General features: G+C 37.6%; 1 protein-coding gene across 2 annotated transcripts in view; it reads left to right on the plus strand.

Annotated features, from left to right (window-relative positions):
- The window catches only part of TBC1D1 (TBC1 domain family member 1), a 246,463-nt gene that overhangs the window by 4,789 nt on the left and 223,796 nt on the right, over window positions 1–17,878 (plus strand). For both annotated transcript variants that reach the window (XM_077136587.1, XM_077136588.1), the window contains exon 2: window positions 4,062–4,569. In XM_077136587.1, the coding sequence (XP_076992702.1) occupies window positions 4,153–4,569 (417 nt within the window). In that variant the 5' untranslated portion in view covers window positions 4,062–4,152. The remainder of the gene's footprint in view (window positions 1–4,061; window positions 4,570–17,878) is intronic.

Genomic DNA, 17,878 nt, shown 5'->3' on the forward strand with positions numbered 1-17,878 from the left:
CTTGTTTTTTTGACTTCTTTGCAGCCCTTGGATGGGAGTCAAGGACTTAAGTTGTCCCAATTCTGTCACCAAACTTGGACAAGTCATTTAACTTCTCCAGAAGCTAGTTTGCTCAATTCAAATATGAGGGAGATTTCTACATGACTAAAAAAGAGCTTTCTAGTTTTTAAATATTATGATTGTGATTCTAAGTGTATGCTTTCAGGGATATTTAGCATAGCAGGATGTACTGGCAGGATTATTGAAGCTGTCCTAACAAAAAAGCAGCTTTTTTGCTATGGATGCCTACAACATTTAAGGACTATGCTATAAAAGAGTTATTTAGGAAACAGAGGGTCTACTTTTTATAGAACAACTAAGAATGTATCACAGCTGATTTAAAAGACAAAATTTAAGGTGTTCGTATCATTTTGTCAATGAAATGGCAGAACTAATTTGATGATTGCTTTTTCTTACCAAGTGATTGAAATTGAATCGAGTAATTTTTTTGTGCCTTGTACATATACCCACATAAAAAAACTGAAAGTAGTTCTGCCGACATAAGAAAACTGAAAGTAATCTGCCTTGTTCATTGCCACCATTTTAATAACTGCCTCATATGTAATAATTGATAATTTCAGGTCTATCCTTTGTAATAATTCTAGTACTTCTTAAAACATGTCTTAGGATTAGCAGCTGTCAACGGTTAGAACTTGAAACATATTCAGTTACAGGAATGGAAGTGGAGCCAGACATTTAATGCCACTTTCACCTGTAGGTCAGAGAGAGAAAAAAAAGAGAGAGACAATTATTTATGGGATTATATGACCTTCCAGTCATTTTCATCATCGGGAAATGCTGGACTTTAAAGGTGTATGAGGCAGAAGATACACTTTCATAAAATATTTTGGATCTCTAATAAAGTATAGGTTTATTTCTGAAACTTTGAACATTTAAGATAAAAATGAACTCTGAAGTATATTCAAATTATATCATAAAAATTCACCCAACATAAATAAATATGTCATATAGAAAACCATAAAGTGAAAAGAATAGATTTTAGCTTCTTTCAGAAAAGATTTATAATTTGAATACTGAAGCCTAAATCTGTAAGAGTGTAAGGAACTTACAATCTTATTAGGAGATATCCATTAACCTGTTTAAAATAAATATGGTGATTAGGTACACGTGCAGAAGGTCATGGTGACGGAGACCTTACATCATCTTGGGGAATAAAGGTGATACTGCTTGAGCTACAACTTCAGTGTGACTTGGAATTAGCTTAGGGGACAAGTGTGACGATTGTTGGGAGATGATTCTCCATGGATCTCCCAAGTTTCTGTGCATCGTGGAGTAGAGGCACTGACTGCATTTGTTGTGGACTGTCTCTTCAAGGATGTTTTGTGTGGTGAGTAGCCTTGAAAAATAGGGATGTTGTCTCCCACCAGAGCAAAGGGCACACATGCTCGTTCCCCATTATAGAACATTTGGGTTCCCTGAGCACAGGTTCTTCTCCTGTAACACAACTCACTGTGTGTGCAGGTGTCATCTGGTCCTGTTTGCATTTACCTTGTGGAAATTGCAACTCAGAGAATAGATGTAAATGCTGATACTCTGGCTATTGTTATTGCTCTGAATAATAAATTATCTTTCTCCTCTCACCAGTCAATGTCTCCTACCAGCATCCATGAAACTGTGGCAGGTTAAACCATTACTTGCAGGTAGGGTAAAATATTAGACCCTCCATAGTTTGTGGCAGGTATTATGTTCGAAGGAGGGAGGGAACCATAAGTCATTCTCTACCTTCAGAGCCAAAGTTTCATGGGGAGCATTTTAGGAGGGCATTTAGGGAGAGACAATGTGGTAGAATATGGGCTTGGAGAAATATTCAGAACCAGATTCTGAATATTAAGTGCCATGTCGAAAAGTTTAAGGTTTTAGGGAGTGGGGTGTGGGGTAGGGTGTAAGTTACTAAGGAATTTTTAGCAGAGGAGTGACACGATAAGTTTTGTCCGTTTGTTAAATTACATTAGCAGATATGTGAAGGGTGAATTGAAGGCTGTGACTCCTTTTTTTCTAGGTAAGAAAAGATAAAATTTATTTAGATGGTTGCATCAGTTGGACATAGTGATAGGATGAGTGAGGACTCTGAATGACTCCTTAGCTTTTGCCTTGGTCAGTAAAATCGATAATGATGCTGTTCACTACCTTACAGGAGAGAAGAAAAGCTCTGGGGAGGAGGGAGGTGAGACTGGGTTGGTTTTAAAATAACTAAATTGAGGTTCAAGTAGTTACAGACTATTGAGATGGAAATTTTTAATGTACTGTACTAATCTGAAACTAGGAAAGAGATCTCAGTGGTAGGTCCACATTTATGAATCATCCAGATGTATATGTTAGATGCATTCTTGTGTGTACCACTAAGAGAATGTGCTTGAAGATCAGGCATAACCTTTCCCATGACCGGGTATATGGCAAGCAATTGAAGCTCTCCAGTCCTCAATTTCCTAGTTCATAAAATGGCAAAAAAAAAAAAAAAGTAAACTCTAATTGATAGGGCTGTTATGAAGATTAAGTGAGATAACTTGCTAAGTGCTTGGTATTCAATAAAAGTTAGCGTTTATCAGCAGCAGCAGGAGAATTAGAATGTGGTTTGTTAGCCACACACATACAAAAAAACCACAACACCCTAATTAAGCAGGTGGAATGAGGGTAGAGTATGAGTCAAGGAGTCAGATGAACCTGAAAATAAGCAATCAGAGGAGTAATAGGAAAACCAGAAAAATATCAAGAAAGGAGAGTACTCAGTATTGGAAAATTCATCAGGGAGGACAAGCCAGGTAAGGACTGAACCTTGGATAACCTTAATGGGAGCAGTTTGAAGGTTTGCCTAGTGCTTCTGACCTTACAATCCAGCTCCTGCCCTTTCAAGCCAAGTGTGGATGGGCAGCAGGACATGGAGACAGCAAATGTAGACTTGCCTTGTAGAAGGAAGAGTTGTGGCTAGGGAAGTTTCGAGGCCAACAGAGAGCATCTTCTTCTTTTTCTTTCTTTTCATTATTTTTAGGATGGCAGAGATTTCATTCGCTCCTTTAAAATATTTATTGAGTCCCTAATTTGAGTTGGGTGCTATGCCAGGCACTGGGGATACGATGGTGACTAAGACACACGTCGTTCCTTCCTTTTTGATGATTTCTCCCATTATATGAATATATACTCGGGGGAATATGTGAGAAGCTGGAGATTCTGGGAGGAAATGAGTAAATGAGACCGTGTGAGAGCCTACAGGTGGCTTAGCTTTCGACTGCAAAGTTTTGTCATCTGGTGGGAAGAGAAGTTAGGATGCATCAAATGTAGTTGTTGAAGATGCGGAGGGCAGGGCAGTTGAGAGAGTTGGACTCAAGAAGAAGTAACATCCTGTGTTGACAACTAGAGGCAAAGTGTCTGGGTGAAAGTTGGAGTACATGAATTAAGTAAAGCAATATTTGTGATCCTGTTTGAAACTTAGAAGACACTGAATAAGCACTCATGAAATATGAATTTGCAATTCAGAACCTCTGAATTACCTCAGGGAGAGCCTTTTAAGATTTAAGTAATATCGTAAGCGGTAAGGTCAGCTGTTTGAAACTATGATCCAGTAGACTATGATGATAAATGTTAATAGTTTTTCTCACAAGATTTCTTTTCTGAGGGAGTCACCTGTCCTGCATTTGGATGTCTTAAAAATTCCTTGAAATAGGTGTTAAATAATGCAACAGTATTTAAAGCCGTCAGAGACATGCTATGCTGTTTCTATCATACTTGCCTTGGTTGGTTTCTGTGAAGCTTATGTGTAACCACAGTTTCCCAGTGGGATTTTTGTAACCTGTAGTGAGTGTGATGATTAGGTCTTTTCCACATTTTAATATGTAATACAATTGCAAGAAAGCTCGTTCTAAGTGGAGTGGCTTATTTGAGCTAATATCCATTCCTTCTCACTTTTGGATTTTTGAACTTTTACGTTCATTCTGAAATAATAAGTCTTTGAAAGTTGCTATTGCTACGACTTCATTAAATCCAATACTTCTCTTTTTCTCCCCCAGAATGCTGCACCAAAAGTGTGTAAAATAGATTGCTTGGTCTAACACAGGAAACAGTGGCGACGCTTTGCTGAATTTCCAGACCGTTCCCAAGATGGAACCGATAACGTTCACAGCAAGGAGACACCCATTTCCTAACGAGGTCTCGGTGGCCTTCGGCCTTCAGCTGGTGGGATTTCTGCCTGTGCACTCGCTGACCACCATGCCCATGCTGCCCTGGGTCGTGGCAGAGGTGCGAAGACTCAGCGGACAGTGCTCCAAAAAGGAGCCTGTGACCAAGCAAGTCCGACTTTGGGTTTCGCCCTCGGGATTGAAGTGTGAACCCGAACCCGGAAAAAGTCAGCAGTGGGACCCACTGATCTGTTCAAGCGTGTTTGACTGTAAGCCTCAGCATGTCCACAAACTGATTCACAACAGTCACGACCCAAGCTACTTTGCCTGTCTGATTAAGGAAGATGTAACCAGTCAGCAGAGCATCTGCTATGTGTTCAAGGCTGATGATCAAACAAAAGTAAGTTGAGATGAGGACCAAAAACAGATAAGGTGTGCAAAATGGTTTTGTTTGTTTTTTTTGTATGGGGTCAGAAAAACTATTTTAAGTATGCTGGAATGAATAAAGGAGATGTTTCATTTTTATATAGATTATTCCACTGGAGTCTTGATTTAAGGAGATAGTTTCATTATAGTTTTGAAGAATGATATCAGATATTAGAAATGATTTTATGAATTAAAAAGTTCAACAGAGAGATTTATCTAAAACTATAAAGAAGAAATGCACTGTTGGGATTCATGTTGTTTATGATGTGTGTTTGCTTTAAAACAGTTATTTCTGAATTGGGTACTTGAAGCACCTGAAGATCTTGTTAAAATGCAGATTCGCATTCGAGAAGTCTAGGGTAGACCCTAAGACTGAATTTCTGGCAAGTTCCCAGTTAATGCTGATTCTGCTGATCTGCAGACTGCATCTTGAGTAGCAAAGTTCTAGATCAGTGAGCTCCAAAATTTTTTGATCCTATTAATGCCAATGTGTTCATTTATGAATTGCATAAAATACCCTTAGCTATTGTCTCAAGATGTGATGTTCACCTAGGCAGAGGCCATCGAAGAGAATCTGTATTTCAAAGAGTTTTGACAGTTTCTGGGCTTTTTTCCCTCCAACTCCCTATTGACTGAATCTGATTAGACTGTTTCATTTTATCCTTAAATGTGGCTGAAAAAATATTTTATGAGATGTGGTAGGTGTTGTCTGCTCTGCTATTTTCCTGTTCATTTGTCCTCTCACGAGTATTAACATTACTTTCAGTTCTGTGCAGGACTCATTTAAGGCTACTTGTTCATTTTGAGAAGGTTAGTTTAGATAAAATTGAAAATATAATCCATACAGCCACTTTCTCCATTGGGTCCATATGAACTACAGTTTGGCACAGTACATAGAAAACAAACAGGTGGGGGTCCACTGATAACCCTGAGGGCTGAGAATTCCACTTACCCTACCCTGCCTTTTGTGACACATGGCTGTCTTCCACCCAGTGAGGATAGTGTCAATCCATATGTTAAATATTAGGAAAGCCTAAGGTTTTCTTATTTTTCATATATAAAACAGAACTAGAAATGCTTAAGTTTTCTCCCTGCACCCCACTGCTTTATTTATTTATTTTTTGTATGCTGTATGGTGGGGTCACATTTTGTTCTTTTACCATGTGAGCATCCCATTATTGCAGCATCATTTGTTGAATTTTTGTTAGTTTGTTTGGGAGGTATGTGGGTCGTGAATCGAACCCAGGTCTCCCACATGGCAGGCAAGAATTCTGCCACTGAACTACCCTCAATCCCCCCACCCCCCACTGGGTTATTTTACATACCTCCAGTGCATGAACCTCATTTGGATATTAAAGTGGTGAGCAAGTAGCTCTGTAGAGATTCATTCTTTCGTTTGTTCATCAGTTGGTTCCCTTATTCATTCAGTGATCACTGCTTCAGGTTCTGCACCAGAGCCTATTAGTATAGTCTTGCTGGAGGTAGATGGATCAGCATTTCAGTACCACTTGGTTCATGCATAGGGCATGATTGGAGGGCAGAGAGATAGAGCCTAACCTGAAAAGTGGGTGTAGGGAAAGCTTTTTGAAATAAAGCCTAATCTGGAGCTCAGCATCACCATTTCACCCATGTAATTGACTGTCTTCTTAGAAATCACTTACTGTTATTATCCATGCATCTCACGTGGGCAGGATAACATCATGTTTCAAGAGTTGAGGAGGACTAACCTCCTGGGTTCCCGCAGTAGCTTTGTCACCTGCAAGCTGAGTGGCCTCAGGTAACAGTCTGTTTCCTCATCTGTAAAATGGGTATAATTGTAGTATGTGCAAGATCTGGAACCTGGTGAGTATTTATATCCATAAAAAAACTTCACTCCAGAAAGTTTCTAAAAACAGATTACATGCTAATTTCATTTTAAGTCTTAGCTAAAAAGAAAAAATGAGACAAAGATGAGTGTCTTCAGCTCTCAGGATGAGATCCTGGTCATCCTTGAACAAAATTTTATAAACTAGACCCTTATAAAACTGCATAAACAAAACTAAGCGATTCCTATTATTTGGATAAATTCCAATGTGAAAATTAGAGAATTGGACAGTCTGTACTCCAGGCCAGCTCTATACAAGTTTCTCCAGGGAAGTATTTTTTTTTTAATTTTTAAAATTTTTTTTATTTTTCAATGAAGTATTTTATTGCTATGTATTCTATCATTGAATAAATTAAAGACTAAACTCATTTATTTACATTGAAATGCAAATGTCTACAAAGAAGTTTATGCTAAGAAATACATTCAGAAGTTTCTGTCTTTATCTTTTCTGCTTTGGAATGTAGATACCTAATGAAAATAGAAATTTTGATATTGTTAAATTTTGCTCATTTTTTAATCAGCTATTTATGTTTTATTCACCAACTGCTAAGACAGAATGAAAAGGCATAGAAGGCATAGTATAGAGCTTTTAAAGGTCTCTCTCTCCATGAAACAAGGTCCAGGAAAGTATTTTTTGCAAGGAATAGTTGTTTAGCACTTTATACTTTTGACTCTTTCCCAAAATCTTTTACAGTCATCTGAAAATAGGCCTCTGGCTAGTCATTCAAGCCTGGAAGGAAGAGATTTTTAATTAAATATTGCAATTGGGACATCCAATCTTGACCAAAGTAGAAAAGTGGCTTTATTCTATATTTTAAAAAGACAAGCCTGAAATGTGAATTAATTCTGAGGTTTTTTTGGCTTGCACACAAAGTTTTACAAACACCAGTTATTGCTTAGAGTAATAAATTGCTTCCACCATTTTATAAAAGATTGATTTGAAATGTAGGTGATTTTAGTTGTTGGAAATGGAATACTGGATCAGATTGGCCATGATTTTAACTGGCATGCTGTTTTATTATGTTCTTGGGACATCCCTAGGTCTGTATCTTATACCAGAGGATTCTCTGATGTAGGAGCAATTTAACTTTGTTGCGGTTTCTCTTGACTATTTGTAACATTTGCTAAGTGAATTAATTTTCTAGATTAAGGCCTCTTCTAAACAGAAGAAGTCATCATAAGATGGTGTTTTTCTAGGGAGAATAGATGCATTTCTGCCAGGGTCACAAGTACAAAACTGGTGTTTGAGATGGGATCGTTAGCTAAGCATATGAATGAACTCTGCAGAATGTATATAGAGAGGGCGCACATGAAGGAAAAATTTTACAAGCGCAGCGTTTGTGTGTGCTTCCCATTATATGTTCCATAGAATATACTCAAAATGTTCCACAGGGAAAGGCTTTCATGGTCAAATACCTTAGGGCAGATTCACAAACTTTCTAGACTGAAGACCCCTTTTCATTCTTAAAAATTATTCAGGATCCCCAAAGAACATGTGTTTATATGGGTTATATCTATCAGTATTTACTGTATTAGAAATCAAAACTGAGACATCTAAAAGATTAATTTACTGTTATTTGAAAATAACAGTAATAAACCACTTATGTGTTAGCATAAATGATATTTTGTGAAAATAACTGTATTTTTTGGAAAGTTTAGTGAGAAGAATGACATATCTGCAGCTCTCTTTAATGTGTGTCTTTTTAAAATTTTATTTTTATTGTAAAAACTTAACATACAAACATATAATCTTGACATAAAAACATTCCATACGTGGTGTGCAATCAGCGGCTCACAGTATCATCACATAGGTGTATATTCATCACCATGGTCATTTTTTGAACATTTGCATCACTCCAGCAGAAGAAATAAAAAAGAAAAACTCATATATACTGTACCCCTCACCCTTCCCTCTCATTGACCACTAGTGTTTCCATCTACCTAATTTATTTTACCCTTTGTCACCCCTATTATTTGTTTATTCATTTTTATCCATATTTTTTATTCATCTGCCCATACCCTGGATATAAGGAGCATCAGACACAAAGTTCTCACAATCACACAGTAACATTTAATGTGGTCTTAACAGAAGCGTGCTAGATTCTTATCTGCTTCTCCATTCATTCTGCTGCAGTATGTTATTTGGTTAAAGTATGTGAAGAAAGCTTGACCTCACACGGATGTGTGGTAGGAAAACAGAGGAATATTTTGATAGCTTTTCTAGAGAATTGTGGATATTTTTCTTTAATACCAAACCAAATACTTGATAATTGGTCATTTCATGAAGGTAATTGCAATATTAAATCTGAAACTGTATTAAAGAACTTTTTATATCTTGTCATATTAAAATTCATTGGTCTATCTTTGCACTTTCATGAATCTTTGAACCATGTGTGATTCTTTCACATCATGCTTTGGTTGTTTGGAAAGCATTGGCTCACTACATTAGGCAGACCACACCCTGAGAACTTCTCTATTAGGCAAACCTGTATTTTCTATTTCCCTAATTGGTTATGTATGCATTAGTACATTAAAAGCTCTGAAAGTCCCACAGCAAGACAAACTGTTTACCTTGTGTAGCTGAATTTTTCCTGAATTTATTAGATCGTGCATTTTATTTCCTCATAATACCCACAGACTCCCCTCAGAACACATGTTGAACACAGTGGCAAATGGTTCTGTGCTGAAGCACAGTTTTGAGTCCATGGCAAGAAATGAACCCATCCATTCTGGAAAACTGATAATTCCATGGGCGACCATGACTAGATCTTTGCCCTATCACATCACAAATAAACTGGAAGCTATGCCTGGACCCAGCCTAGGAAAACTGTAAAATCTAAGACATTTTCTTGAGCTTCCTCCCCTCTCTACTTCTTCAGCATTGCCCCCTCTTCCAGAATCTGCACTCAGAAGAGCCTCTGGTCTGCTCTTCATACTTGAGTGGTATCTTAGATCACTGGTAAGACGATTTGCATCTTAATCCTTTTCCCTAACAACAGAATGAAAAGCTCCCCTGGAATTGTTGAAGTGGTAATGAATGGGAGGAAAGTATAGTTTGGTGTGTAGTTGAAGGGAGTAGACAAAGTGTGTGCAGGACCCAGGGTAACTCAGAGATCGGGTACCAGGGGATATTTTTGCTATAAAATGCCAACTGTTTTTAAACTGACTATCCTTACGCTTTAACTATGGCATGGCTTTTCAAACACCAATTCCAGTTTTCATCAAATACTGATCTTCTGGATTTGGTGCCCTGTGTAGAGCACAGTGTGGGTGGGTGTTTAATAACTGATGGGACAGACGTCATTAATGTGGAAATGCTCAGGGGCTTTTATAACCTGCCTACGAGAATCTTGTCATCATTAACCTTGTTCCTTTTCCTTTCAAAGAAGAAAATTTATTTCTTGCTGGGAGAGAGGCTAAATTAATCTGCACAATAAAGTGCTTAAACAAAGGGATAAGGAAGAGGGAGAGAAGTGTAGAAAATAAGCATTCTGGGATAGAGCAGTGCTGGAGTACCTACATGGGTAGTAGGTGGGAGAAAAAAGGTATTTATTAAATGTTGCTTTGAAAGATGTATTTGGCTTCCCTTTCATGTCCTTTGAGAGAATGGGTTTCCTTTTCTATGCTTTTTGGCAACCGCATTTCTTGAAGGTGACACGTATCTGAGACGGAACCATGTGGGCTCCCGTACCCTTAAATTTAGGATTACTTAACTATTTGTAGACTTACTGTAAGATAAATAAATGTTTCATTTGGAATTTCCTGTGAAGAACCAGTGTATCTTTGCTTGAGGTCCTGGAAGTGCGTCATTTTGCTCAGTAACTGCACGGTACTTAAAGCTACCTCATCAGCCTCTCTAGACTCAGTTTCCTTGAGTCAAAAATGAGAAGGTGGTTGGAAGTTGTTTTCTGTATTAATCGCCATAGTTGCTTTGGCTAAGTTTTAATTTATTATACAGTTTTTGAGTTCATTTCTTATTATAGTTTTTTTTCAGTTGTATTTTATCCATTACTTATTTGCCTTAATAATCACTCCCTGATTGGAATTTTAAGTTAGTGATTTAAAATGAGCATGACTTATTTCAAGGTTTTCCTTGGAGCCCAGCTTTACTGGCATCTCTTTCTTGGTGGTTACATTGGCTTACTCATGACATTCTTTCTTTGCTAGAGTGAAGACTGAAAATTACAGCACTGAGCAGGAGCGTTTTGTTCCTGAGAATGATTATTCAGAAGTACATAGTATTATTTTTCAGGTGTTCTTTTCTATTTCCCTTGCTGCATTTGGTCTTCATAATTTCTAAATTTCAGACATTACTCTCTTTTATGCTTCTTAGGAACTGGGTCTAAGAAGGTTTTGATGGGTATGTTTAGAAGGCTTTTAATCCATGAATTATTCCTTTAATATAGTCTTCAATAGTCTTTAATCCCATTTGGGTTTCTTGTATAAGGTTTCACTCGAGTCCCACATGGTGGTTATGACTCAGTGAAGGGTTGCATGGAACATTGTATCTGTGTCAGCTACTCAACACTCGACCGTCTGTCACCCTAGACAGAACTTGGTTGCTGGGTGCAAGGGTTGGCAGAGATTCTTTTTCATCTATAAAAAGAGTGTCTGGGACTGCATGAACTCCAAAGTATTTGTTGGAAGGTTTGTATTCATGACACAGGATTGATTACATAATTTATTTTTGACTTTGAAAAATAGGTCTGAAGGTTTTTAAAGCATCCACCTTGTGATAAATGCTTTGGTACTTAAAAAAAATTCTCTTTATTTTTCAATAGCTATTACTTTGTATAGCTTTGCATTTTCCACCAAATGCCTTTAGTTCTCTTATAGTATTGATCGTTTTTTTTTTAATAAATCTCTTCCCAAGAGCAGACTTTGCACGTATCCTGAACTTAAAGTGGACTTGCAGATTTAAAGTATTTATCTACAGTAGAAACCTGTAATGCCTAGTAGAGTTATCACTAGTAAAATGTAGCTATCGAGCACTTGAAATGTGGCTAGTTGGAATTAACATGTAGAGATGTGCTGTTAGTACAAAATACACACAACGTTTTGAAGACAGTACAAAACGTCTTCAAAATATCTCAGTAACTTTTTATATCGATTTTGAAACTGTCAGAATGATAATCTTGGTACATTTGGTTAAGTAAAAATATATTATCAAAATTAATTTACCTGTTTCATTTTGCTTTTTTTAACGTGAGCATTAGAAAATTAAAAATTATGCATGTTGCTTGCATTCTCTTTCTGTGTCAGTGCTGGACTAGACTAATGATTAGGAAGTACTCCTGGAAATAATCTGAACATCATCAGAGAATGACCACCGGTTTCTCACTTTTCTTTGCTGCCTTCTATTTGTTAATGATAGAATTTTGCTCAAAGTTCTTTCAAAAAGACCCTTTTCAAAATTGCAACCTGTTTTAAATTCTAGCTCCATGTTGCAATGGGCAAGAACCCTGTGGGCCACTAATTTGGAATATACTGAAGTAGATAAATCTCTTGTTTGTACTTTTCCTCTGAATATCTTTTCTGCCCTTGATTGTGTGGGACCCACCCTCACTCATTGCTGGCCTGTGAGCTTGAGAAGGCCAAATGGGGAGCTGGCTTGGGGTAGAGCCTGATGGAGAAGTACAATAAAACAAGTTGATTTGAGTGTGATCACTTCTGTGAGCCGTGACTGGCTGTGTCTGGCTGTGTCTGGATAAACACCTTAAATGTGACTTCATCACAGCCAGTCCTGGAGGAGCACTTTTCTAGCTGCTTGAGTGCTAGCTGTGGTACAGGAGAAGGGATCATTTCTTTTTCTTTGATTTTATTTTTTCTTTTCTATTTTTATTGATACAACAATGTACAAGCGCATTCTTAACATACAAACATTCCATACATGGTGTACAATCAATGGCTCACAATTTCATCACATAGTTGTACGTTCATCACCATGATCATTTTTTAGAACATTTGCATCACTCCAGAAAAAGAAATAAAAAGAAAAACTCATATGTACGATACCCTTTACCCCCACCCCCACCTCCCATTGATTACTAGTATTTCCATCTAAGAAGGGATCATTTCTTATGGTCAAGTGATGTAGGTATTTGAAATTTTGCAGATTTCACATTAATTCATCATTGGAATGCTATCAATGTTTTATGTATCAAGTAAGCCGCGTTTGTGCCATCAAGAGTACAATGTTGTTTCATATACCAAATGTAGGTTCTGAAAGCTGCATTGCCAGGAGTTACATCTGTAAGTTATGGAAGAAAAGATGTCACCGGCCTAGTATAAAAGTACCTGCAATTATTTGAAAAGCTGCCATGTACAAAAAGAAATAGAACAGTTTTGAATTGCTGCAAAGGGTAGAACTAGGAACAGTAAAAATTCATGAAGAGACAGATTTTTGGCTCTTCCTGACATTATAGCCATCTGATAATTAAATGGATTATTTTGAACAGTGGATGTGTTACCAGATAAAGGTGGTGGATTCTTTTCCGATGTGCTTAAATAAACAATTCCTGAGACACTGGGGTTTCAAAGAGAGAAAAAGTTTATTACTAGGCACGTAGTAGGCGAGCAGATGGCCTGTCAGCCCAAAATCTGTTTTCCTGTACTTCAGTAATTCTGATAGTTTTAAAGAATTAAAAGATGGGCAGGCTTAAGGATAATGAGCACAGTGGGCCTAGGTGATGTAATTAGAGGTGATCTAATTACTGAGAGTGCACAGATTTGATTACATGCTTTGTCACAAAACATATGTAAGAAAATGACAGCCTTAATATGATGATGGTCATGATTTTTAGCATTGTAATGAAGTATAGGTGACTTGTAGGTTAAACTCTAAACTGCTGCACATGTCAGACTGGCTAATTTTGGTTAGATCCAGTCTTGGTTATCAAGATAGCTTTGGACTTGGGGTGAGTTAGTTCTGGACTAACCCAAAACCCTTCATTGGTAAACATTAGGGACTGTCTTTAGTGATGACAAAACTCTGAAGTTGAAAAACTGGATATTTTGGTACAAATAAAAGTTAGTCACAAGGCTTTACAATCACAGGGGCAGGAGATAAAGGCTATGCAATCATGATCAGAGGTCAAGGCAGCTGGATTATGATTTAGAGATTTCAGGTATTCCTCTATCTACTCCAATGTACCAGAACGCAAAAAGAAATATTTATCTAACCATTCAGTAATCAGAATCATTCCTTAAATCTAATTTCTCAGTTACAGATATGGGTGAATCTTGTCTGAAGAAGCTTTTCCTTTCGGGAAGTTATCTTTGTCCTCTGTCTCAATCCCTCTCACTATGAGACACATACTAGTAGACAGTGTTACCCTCCTGTTTCAGACAACTAAATTGCTCCTACATCTATTTTATATTGACATGGATTTGTTTTCCTATTATGTCTAGCTGTTCTTCCTGTATTTAACTAGGACACTGAGTAAATGTAATTTATTTTTCATGGCAAATTTGAATGGATTTTAAAGACCAAATAGGAGTTTCCCAGGCCAGTGGATTGACTGAATTTAGAATGGATGTTTTAAGTAGAGAATATAGCATGTGCCAAGCGATAGGAGGACAAGTGAATGCTGACATGTTCACTGTGCCTGTGGCTGCTGGGGTTAGGATATGCAAATTTCATAGTCAGGAGATGAGACAGGATGAAAGGTTGGGACCAGACTTTACAGGGTTTTGTATGCCTTTCTGAGCGGTTTGGATATTCTTTTTGGAGAGAAGGTTGCTGTTAGAAATACCAATTAGGGAAGTGAAGTGACTGGATCTAGGTTTCATGGTGTTGCATAGAATGGAGGAATGAGAGACAGAGGAGGGAGACCTTTTAGGAAGTTACCACGGCAGTTATCTGAAAAGTCAAGAGCATTTTGCTACACAATTATATGAAGTATATGTTCTCACTGAAACCATGCTATCTCCCGAACACTCTTGTCTCTGAAGACCCATAGGGGTTTTGATAGTCTGTTGGTTGGTTGCTAATGGAAGACAGAATTACTCAGACCCCAATTATCTGTCCTCTTAATGCTTATCTGCTTGGATGCTAAGGAATTATATAAAACAATAATGTAGTAATAAAATTCCTGATCTGGTTTTGCTTGGCCTTCTAAAAAATATCTACCTTAGTATCTCCCATCTTAAAGCAATCTGTCCACTGACTCCATAGCCCATTCCAGCACTCTCCAGTTACTAGCCCAATTTTGTGCTCCTTTTTCAGAAGTTGTCATGGTTGCTGCTTGCACCTCCAGTCATCCATTTTCCCTTGGGTGTACCTTCTCTGCATTTCTCTCTTGAGCTGCTTTTCCCTTAGGGTCTTTGTTTATCGAGCAATATTCATTGTATCTCAGCTCTTCGAAACCTATACAGTTTCTCTTCCTTCTTTTTTATGAACACAAAATTTTCTTGGCATTTATTGGATGGCCTTTAGTCCCCATCATTGCACTAAAACTACTCATATCACAATCACCAGCCAGTTTTAGCATATGAAATCCAGCGGGCCCTTTCTTTGTGCTCCTCCTATTCAGTGTCATGACACCATTTAAAATGGTGAGCAAGATGGAAGGTTTAGTCTACAAACATGCTCTTCTCTTTACTTTCGGAAAACCATACCTTCCTAGTTTTCCTTCTAATTCAATAGTAGTTTCTACTCAGCTTTTGCATATTCTTCCCTTTCTCAGTAGTTTCTACTCAGGTTTTGCTTGTTCTTGCCTTTCTCAGTTCTGCGTTTACCAAGACTCCATCTTCAACTTTTCTCTTCTAGATACCCTTTCCAGATGAACTAATCCAGTCTCATATCTTTTAATACCACCTATTTGCTGGTGACTCCCACACATGTAGCTATTGTTTCAAACTTTCTGGTGAGTTCCAGACTTGTCTAGCCAGCTACCAACTTGCCTTTTCTCCTTGGATGTTAAATAACCATCTCAAACTCAACGTGGTTAAAATAGAACCCTTAATTCCCCTTCCCAACAACTGTTGCTTTCCTAGTGTGCAGCAGCTCTGTAAAGGGCAAAGACACCTTGTGACTTCCCGTTGCACTTAGACTAAAATCCCATGTCTTTGGCAGGACTTACCAACCATGTAGACCTTGTCGCCCACACTTTCTCAGTGCTTTCTGGACTTCAGCCACCCTGTTGTTCAGAACCTCAGACACGACATCCTCATTCTTCACACTGTCTTTGCATTCACTGTTCCCTCTGCCTGAAGGTTCTGCTCCCAGATCTTCAGGTGGCTGCGTCCTTCACTCATTCCATACTCAGCTCTGATGTCACCTTCAGGGCTCTCAGCTCAAAGCACCTCACACCAATCACTATTGCTACATCTTGTTTTAATGTTTTCATGGCACTTACCGTTATTAGAAATTATTTTTCTCATTTATTTACTTGCGATTTACCATCTCTCTACCTGCATAAGCTCCAAGAGAGCATGGCCTTGCCTGCTTGTTCGCTGCTACACCCCAGCACCCCAAACAGTGCCTGGCACAAAGTAGACATTTTGTGAATGAATGAATGAATGATATCTTCTTCTTTTCTTTCTTAGGGATATGCCCCTCTTTTCTATTTTTTATTTTCTATATCTGATCCATTTGGAAACCCCCTGTCAGCCATATCAGTTTATTTCCTTGTTCTTTATTTCCTCATCAGGACAGATTTTTCTTGTTCAGTCAGAATTTTGTTTGTAGAAACTTTCTCTGCATCTCTCTCTTGAGCTGCTTTCCCCTTAGGGTCTTTGTTTATTGGATGATGTTCATTGTCTCTCAGCTCTTCGAAACCTACGCAGTTCTCTTCCTTGTTTTTTATGAACGCAAAATTTTCTTGGCATTTATTGGAGATAGTTGTGGAAGAAATTTCATGAATGTTGAGCAGTCTGTACTACTAAGAAGTTTTTCTTGCATGTAAATTAATTCCTTTCAGCTGCAGCTTGAGCTCATTTTCTCAGTGTTCATTTTCTCCCCCAACATGTACATTGTTTTTCTGATTATAGAAGTGTTTATGTTGAATGTAAGAAAAAGTCTCCCTTAATTCCACCTCCTGGAGAGTAGCTACCATTACCAGATTGTTGTATATCCTGATAGATTTTATCATATAAACAAGTGTTTCTACAGGAATGATCTTATATATTCTTTTCTGCCACTACCTTTTTTTTTTTTTTTTTAACTCAGCTCTCTTTCTCTCTCTTAGACTTTTTATGGTAAGCGAGGCACATCCTTTTCAGCAATTGCACGGTAGTCCGTTGTGTGCAGCAAGGAGAAAGGAAGGGCTAGTTTTATGTGTGGTGGAACTGTTCTTTGGATGAGGGCATTGTCTTTGTTTAGCTTTGATGAACCATTTTGCTTGTGAAAGGGGAGCAGGGTCAGGATGGGCTGGAAGTCATACTGAGACATCTAATCTGCTTAAAAACCGACAGGACTTTGGAGAAAGCCAAGATTTAACAGTATTGGAAGCTGAGGCCTAAGGAAATTCCTATTTTTGGTGATGGAGTAGGGGAATGTCACAGGACTTTTAAGAATGGGAAGGTGTAATGTTTAGGTTTTTTGGTGAGCTGCTATGTTTTATTATGTTGCAATAAAATATCTCCCACTTCTGCGACCTCCACAACTGATATCATCAAATACCTATTATAGTCTACCAGCAATAATAGTTTGTATGAGTATTATTTGCAAGAACAAGTAATAATATCGTTTCTGTTTTATGAAAAAATATATGCTAAATAAGAATGTATGCATTTGTTTTTTCTGACTTTAATGCTTTAAATAGTGAATAAACCAGTGCCATCATGGAGTGTTTCTGACATTTTCTTTGTAAGGCTGGCCATTGTAAATTTTTTTATCTGTTTCCAGACCAGATGGGCAAATGTACACAATCCATCAACTAATTAAATAATGCTATTATATTTATTGTAGATATACAACATACACTGCTTTCTGATTTTTACATTACTTTTCTGGTATAGATAACATTTAAAAAATGTTGATTAGTATAATTCAACATAATTCTTGAAAAATGTATTATTTGTGGAAATAAAGGAAAGAGTCCATGTGGTATATCTGTCCACCATTGATAGAGAAGGGAAGGGCAATAAAAGTAATTGGAAAGAGAGCCAGGGTTCCCTGGAGCAGGAAATGGGAGCAGAAGTGACTGGAGGAACCGCAGAGGCCCAAGAACCCAAGAGAATGACCTTTGATCTGATTTTTTAAAATCTCTCAATGACAGAATGACTCGTTTTGTTACCTGGACAATATATGAATGTATCGTAATGTAACTGGTCACTATTAGTGGTTACTTAGATTTTTCCCATTTCATCTTTTCTATTATAGTTTTCGCTACAATAAAAATTTTGCATAGGTTTGTGTCTGTTTTTAAGCAGGCATAGTCAATTAACACACATTAATAGAAACAAATAATACACA

This window comes from Tamandua tetradactyla, chromosome 19 (genome assembly GCF_023851605.1).
Source record: "Tamandua tetradactyla isolate mTamTet1 chromosome 19, mTamTet1.pri, whole genome shotgun sequence".
In the NCBI taxonomy this organism is placed as follows: Eukaryota; Metazoa; Chordata; class Mammalia; order Pilosa; family Myrmecophagidae; genus Tamandua; species Tamandua tetradactyla.